Raw genomic sequence first — 6,843 nt, 5'->3', positions numbered from 1 at the left:
GAGAGGACCACATCTCTGAGACAGGGTACAGGAGACAGGGCAGTCAGTGGGAAGTTTGAGGCCCAAAGAGGGAAACACGGTCCAGGTGAGGCAGAGAGAATGCAATGATACTCAAGCGAAGGAAGGAGAGACTAGAAAAAAATTAGAAACCAGGAGACAAAGTGAGAAAAACCAAGATATTTATCTATATCTACATCCACACAGAGAGCCAGAGGTATAATCAGAGGGAGGAGTGAGATCCACAGGTGTAAAGGGGAACTGCAGGACCAGAGAAATAGTGACCCAGACTTGGACACGAGAGAGTGGCTGGTCTGTGGCGTTTGTTAGCCATGGAAGCAGAAGGGAGGAGTGAGCGGGGTAAGCAAAAGAAGGGGCGACTTTGCGGCAGCCTCTGGCCTGACAGCTACCCCGCTGCTGGGACCCTGACCTCCACAGTAGGTGAGTGAATCTCTGGGGTGGTCCTGAGGAGGCAGCAGGTATTGAGGGGGGCTGGAGTTGCACATGTAGGTCCTGTGGGGCAGTGGTTCCCCAGGAAGAAAGAGAGGAGGCGAAATAAACAACAGAATTCGAGAATTCTGAAACCTTGGGCATCTTAGAAAGCAAAGCATGGGGAGGGACAGCTCCCTTGCTTTGCAGCCAGGACCCGAGGCCTTGGCATGGACGGGCTGCCCAACAGCATCCGAGGGGGCCGTGGTGGGGTGGAGGTAAAGCTGAAATCTGGCTTCTCGTTCCGGAGCTCCCGTTTGGCCCTGTGCACCACCTCCTCTGAGGTGGGCAGCTGGAGAGGCCGGGGCTTTGGATCCCAGGAGAGCAGGGGTGCCCCCAAGGCAGACTGCGGGCGCTGGGTGGGAGCCACACCCTTGGTCCCCATGGGGATGGGTGCTCAACTCCAGACATCTCCTTTTCTCAGTCAGTGCCTTCCAGGTGTTTCCATTCGGCCCTATTCTCTCCTGCCCTGCTGGCTCTCAGACTAATTAGTGTGGGGGCTTAGTGAGCCTGTGGGGAGCAGAGGCGAGGCTTTCCCACGAGCTCAGGTTCCTGCAGCCTGGTGGCCGGGCCAGCGCTGGGAGAGGGGAGAAGATGAAATGTATGTGAGGGGCGGGTATGTCTGAGCGGAAGAGGGAGGAATGTTTCATCTTCCCAGGAGGAGGGCAGGGGAGGATTGCAGCCGTAGAGAGAAGGTGTAAGTTGAATGGGAGCCCCAAGAGCCAGGAAGAAGTAAGGGGACAGGGGGTGATCTTCAGAGACCTGGTCGGTCTGTTAGTGGGTCAAAGCAAAAGAAGCCCCATGGGGTGAGGCCCAGGTGGGTAGTACATAGGTTCTGAGAGGTGTAAGGCACACAATGGGTGCCCACTGCACAGGAATGTTCCATGGGTGTGGGCATACAGTGAAGCAAGGCAGACAGCAGAAGTGCCCAGGGTGTGAAGTGAGTCTGTACAATGTATGTGTGAGCAGAGCCCAGGTTAGGATGCTTCGAGGTGAAGAAGGGTTTCTGGTTGGGGCAGAGGGTATGAGCAGCAGGGTCGGGGGGGGGGGGCACCGAGGAGAATGTTGGGGGTCCCAGCATACACAGTCCAGGAGGGACAACTGGATCCACTTTGTGCAATGTCTGCCCTCCCCTCCATCCTCAGATGTGAGCCCTCAGCCCAGCAGGAACCTCTCTGGTGTAGGCGTGCGGAGACCAAGGCTTTCCCCCCAAGGAGGACAGAGGGGTCGCCTGCACTCCCGGCGCCGCCACCGCACCACCTTCAGCCCAGGGCAGTTGGAACAGCTGGAGACAGCCTTTGGGAGGAATCAGTACCCCGACATTTGGGCCCGAGAGGGCCTTGCCCGGGACACAGGCCTCAGCGAGGCCAGAATCCAGGTGATGCCCCAGGATCCCCCTCTTCTTCTGGGAAGAAATACCTATTTGCTGCATGGGAACTACTGGGGTGTAAATTCTCATAGGCATTGTAACCCTAATCTAAACATTCCCCAGCACACAGCCTCCACCAACGGTCAACACAACATCGGGAATGTCACTTGAATTTAACCTGAGCTCTAACCTGATCTAACTTGAATTTCAGCATCCTGCCCTCAACCTTAACGGTGATGTGAATTCCGACAGAAATGCAGTCTTAATTGTTTGCATGCATGTGTAACCTTGTCCCTAACCATGGCCTTGAAACCCAGCTAGCCTGATGCTCCTTCCATCAGGACCCGTAGAGGTAGTTAATCTGAGGTACAAACCCTACCCTAAATCCAGCTCCGTCTATACCCATTAAAATCCCCTACAGTCTTAATCTCTAATAACCCTAGGGGACATTTCATATCCTCTGTGGAGGGAAAATGCCATTTTGTCACAATTATCTCTTTCTTACCGGAATTTGACATTTCTTACTCTCGAGATTTGTAGTAGGGTAAATTTCGACACAAGTTGGGGGTGATGGTGAGGGTAGGAGGCCAGCTCAGCTATACTTTTGGGAAGAGCTTTCCTTCCTCTGCAGTGCAAGAGAGACTTATGCTCAGCATCTGAACCTTCTGTCATCAGAGGGGAGGGGGCTCTGATGTGACATGGCCACCTGTTGGAGAGAGAGGCTCTGATGTGGCTCTTATCCCCCTTCCTCAGGTCTGGTTCCAGAACCGCAGAGCTAAGCAGAGGAAGCAAGAACGGTCGCTGCTCCAGCCACTGGCCCATCTGTCTCCTGCCACCTTCTCTGGTTTCTTGCCTGAGTCCCCTGCATGCCCCTACTCCTACCCAACACCACCTCCACCCATGACCTGCTTCCCTCACCCCTACAACCATGCCCTTCCTTCTCAGCCCTCCACCGGTGGTTCCTTTGCTCGACCCCACCAGTCTGAAGACTGGTACCCCACCTTGCACCCAACCCCCACTGGTCATCTGCCCTGTCCCCCACCCCCAACCATGCTTCCCCTCAGCTTTGAGCCACCAAAGTCCTGGAACTAAGGTCTGGACAGGAGCTGCTGAGATAATCTCCGAGCCTGTGGCCCTGGTGAAATGCAGAGAAAGCTGGGTGGCATCTCTTCTTTCTAAGGGTCAAGTAGAAATTTGTGGAGGAGCAGCTCAGAGATTAGGAATTTAAAAATGGAAAATCATGCTGAAGAAGGCCCCCTGAGGTGATTAGTTGAGGGAATGTAGGGAGGTGAACCTACTAGAAAATAGAGATAAAAAGCCTCAATGGTAGTGACTGGTGTAAGGGTGGTATTGATGAAAGCAGTTGTTGCCGCTGGAGAATGGAAATGATTGAACATGATAAAACTTTCCAGGCTTCATTGACGAAGATCACAATTGAAGATCCTTACCCAGTGGTTTCTAGTGGATTTCAATAAGGCTTTTGATTCAAAGTCTACCTGTTCATCCTTTCCCCATCACCCACTCTGCCACGCAAATCAGTCATTAACTTTTATTCATTAATACTCTAGAAATATCTCTGTAATTTCTTCCTCTTTTTTCCATTCCAGCAGACACTTGGCCTTTTCTGGCCCCATATCTTCTAACTCATCCTCCTCAATGGTTCTCCTAGCTCCAGCCTTTCCCATTGCCAACAGGACCTTCCAAATCTGATTATCACAGGATGGCTCTCCAAGGTCTTATACAAAACAGATAAATAACATCTGAGTCTTCAACATTACCTTTAACCTGACTTTTAAATCAACGCATGTCATAACATACATGGTTTCTGATAGAGAAGAAATTATTTGATTTAGAGGTGACTTTTCCAAATGCCAATTTTAAGTCTTAAGGCTCATAAGAGGTCAGCCCCAGGAAAGAACCTTGCTCTGAGTCCTAGTTAATGGCACCATTTATACATCATGTGGCTTATAATGTACTTATTTTACTTATAACATGCATACTTATATATAGGCCTACCTTACTTATTGGTAGGCCCATAGAAAAAGTTATGAGTAAATGAGCCCCTAGGGATGGATATTCATGTTATTTATAGACATATATGTATGTATGTCTGAAGTCAAAACCTCTGTACTGTTACCTTTGCAGTCCCATATAATTACCTCTTTGGGACAGACTGCCTTCCGGAAACATTATACCAGCCTCCAAAAGTACCCGAGTGTTGGTCTCAGCACATCCTTGTTGACCTTTACCATTCTGACATTTCTGTTCACTGAGAGTGATGTCTCCTTGTTGCTTATTTGTAAGTTTTCATTTGCTCACTTTCTAATGAGATATAAAATAGTTTCATGTTCATTGGCAATTTATATGTTTTCTTGCATTGCTTCTTTGAGGTGTGTTTGTGTATTTGTGTATTGGTAGAGTCATCTTTTATTAGTGATTGAGAGCTTTTGTGCAATAGGGATATAAATATCTGTTCAGAGATGTTACAGCTGTTTTTCACTATTTGTTGTGTCCTAACCTTTCTGAACAAGGTTTTCCTGAGAGAATTAAGCCCTAATGCTGTAGGTATCTATTGTATGTAACTTCTGTTTTTCAGCACCCGGACTGCTACCAGTTATGTAGAGTTAGTAGAACTGAGAGAGTATTCACCCAGTTCATTCTCTGTGTTGTGTGGTTTGGATGAAGAATCCCAGGTGAGACTGGCTCCCCCACCCCAATTTTCTCCACTATTTGGATCAAAATATTATGCCTTGAATCATCTGAAATTTATTTTAGGATGTGCAGTCATGCAAAATAGTCATGTAATTTCCTCTCAACCAGCCAGCCCATTCTTATCAGTATAATTTATCTAATCATCTAATATTGATTTGTAAAGTCCTACTTTTTTATACACTGAGTTCTCCTTTACACACAGGACAGTCATAGACATGGCTCTTCTCCCTCAATTAATTTGTCTATTCTGGCACCACCACAATAGGGCTTTAATTACACAAAATATAAGGATTATCGATATCTTTAAGATGTGAAATAATCTTATCTAAACACTGATGTGTCCTGTCATTTTTTCCAGACTTCTCTCATGTCCTTCAGGAAACTTCTTTATATATATAAACTTCTATATGCATATATGTATATATGCATATATCTAAAACAAATCTTAATAGTTTTATAAATTACAAAAGTAATATATACTCTTTGTAACAAGTCTTTTCAAAATATTACATATGTAACATATATGCCAGTATATTTATGTATATTAACCTAGATTATTCACAAAAACCTTATGTTAAGCAAAAAAAAACTTTTTTCCCCAGAAAAGTAATTTCACTATATCCTACCATTTATAGCAATTTTTTTAAGATTTTATTTATTTACTCATGAGAGAGAGAGAGAGAGAGAGAGAGAGAGAGGCAGAGACACAGGCAGAGGGAGAAGCAAGGAGCTTCCATGCAAGAAGCCCAATGTGGGACTCGATCTCGGGACTCCAGGATCATGCCCTGGGCCAAAAGCAGGCACTAAACTGCTGAACCACCCAGGGATCCCCTATGTCAAGTTTTAACTGTGCGGAAGTTATATACAATAAGTACAGCATTAGGGCTGGACTTCCCAGTCACCGGGTGCTAGGAGAGGACTAGGAGGTACAGTCCTGGAGACCCTTGTGGAGTGCAGTCTGAGAGTGCATGCCTGTGATCCAAGGGGGGCTCTGTAGGCAGCAGGTGCATTTCTGTGCAACCTAGGCAATGGTGATTGCAATTTAACAACCAGGTCTAAGATAGCAGAGGTTTTAAAACATTCAGCTTCCATGAGAAACCTCAATTGCCAGGAGCATTCCATTGAGGCATGGTTGGAACCCGCAGGATTCTGGGTCAGGGCCCCTTCCCACTCCACCAGTCTCACCTTATCAGGAGTTCCAGGGCAGTGCATTTCCACATGCTTTGCCACTTCTCAATCAGAGTCTCTGGCTCATCTTTGGCCAGTGGGCTGTCTAGCCAGTGCAAACCATACCTGGCTGCCCTGCAGGATGCAGCTTTCCAGGCTCAGAGGTCACAGTCCCCAAACATGGCCACCCCATCACCCATGACATCAACTCTTGAGAAGATTTCCATGCCCATTTTCAGTTTTTCCTTCAGAATGGGGATGCCTGGCTCCCGAGATTGGTGAGAGGACAAGTGAAGACTGTGGCCCACTGCTTGCCTGGCATCTCTACCCACCCCCTACCCACTTCTGTATCAGAAAGACCTCTCCCATTTTGAGGGTGTACTCAGACTGTACCACCCACCCACACACCCAGTGCCCCCATTTTGGCTCCCTGGGGACCCAGGCCCAGCCTGCCTTTGGAAAGATAGAACTGGGGGGGGATAGATCCTTGCAAACCCTATAAATGGGGATTAGTGCCATCCAGGCAGGGAATCACAGTACCAGGGACCTGGGGATGAGACTTAATTGGGGAAAGGGGCTGGGGCTGGGACCCTAAGAACTTCTCAGCAGGTGGAGGATGACCAGAGAGGGCCCTGCAAGTGCTCTAAGACTGTGCTGGATGGGTTTCCCCCACAGGGGCTTATCCGAATTCTCACTCCTTTCCAGGTTTTCCCCACACCTCTGGAATGAAAATCCTCACTCTCTCTTCTCTGAGCTAGGTACAAAATGTGAACCTGAAGTGCCAGTGACAAGAGAGGCTCCAAGAATTTGCCCCTGCTCCCCTGAGGTCTCTTATCCATCCCCTGCCACCTGCCCCTGAGATTTACCCCCTTAAACTGTGGGGTCCTTTACTGCTCTTCAGGCACCCAACTAAGAAACCCAAAGTGGAATTAGGGCAGGGGTCAGCCCCACAGGGCGACTCATTGAGTGTGTGAGTGTGTGTGTGTGTTTGGGGCTACATTGTCTGAATAGCCCCAGGAAGCCATGTGACTGAAGGCTCTGGGGTTAGGGTACTCAAATCATGCCCTTACCAACTTATTTGCAGGATTCCTGAGTTTATCTGTGCCCTA

General features: G+C 48.3%; 1 protein-coding gene across 1 annotated transcript; it reads left to right on the top strand.

Moving 5' to 3' along the window:
- The first annotated feature begins 329 nt into the window (after positions 1-329).
- On the top strand, positions 330-2,947 carry PROP1 (PROP paired-like homeobox 1). The gene is made up of 3 exons (XM_055301768.1): positions 330-438; positions 1,632-1,864; positions 2,609-2,947. Exons 1-3 carry the CDS (start codon positions 330-332, stop codon positions 2,945-2,947), a joined length of 681 nt encoding a protein of 226 aa, XP_055157743.1.
- Positions 2,948-6,843: the final 3,896 nt, after the last annotated feature.

The sequence above is a fragment of the Nyctereutes procyonoides genome, unplaced genomic scaffold (genome assembly GCF_905146905.1).
Source record: "Nyctereutes procyonoides isolate TBG_1078 unplaced genomic scaffold, NYPRO_anot_genome, whole genome shotgun sequence".
In the NCBI taxonomy this organism is placed as follows: Eukaryota; Metazoa; Chordata; class Mammalia; order Carnivora; family Canidae; genus Nyctereutes; species Nyctereutes procyonoides.
The sequence above is the reverse complement of the archived record's forward strand: the minus strand, read 5'-3'. Positions and strand labels throughout refer to the sequence as shown.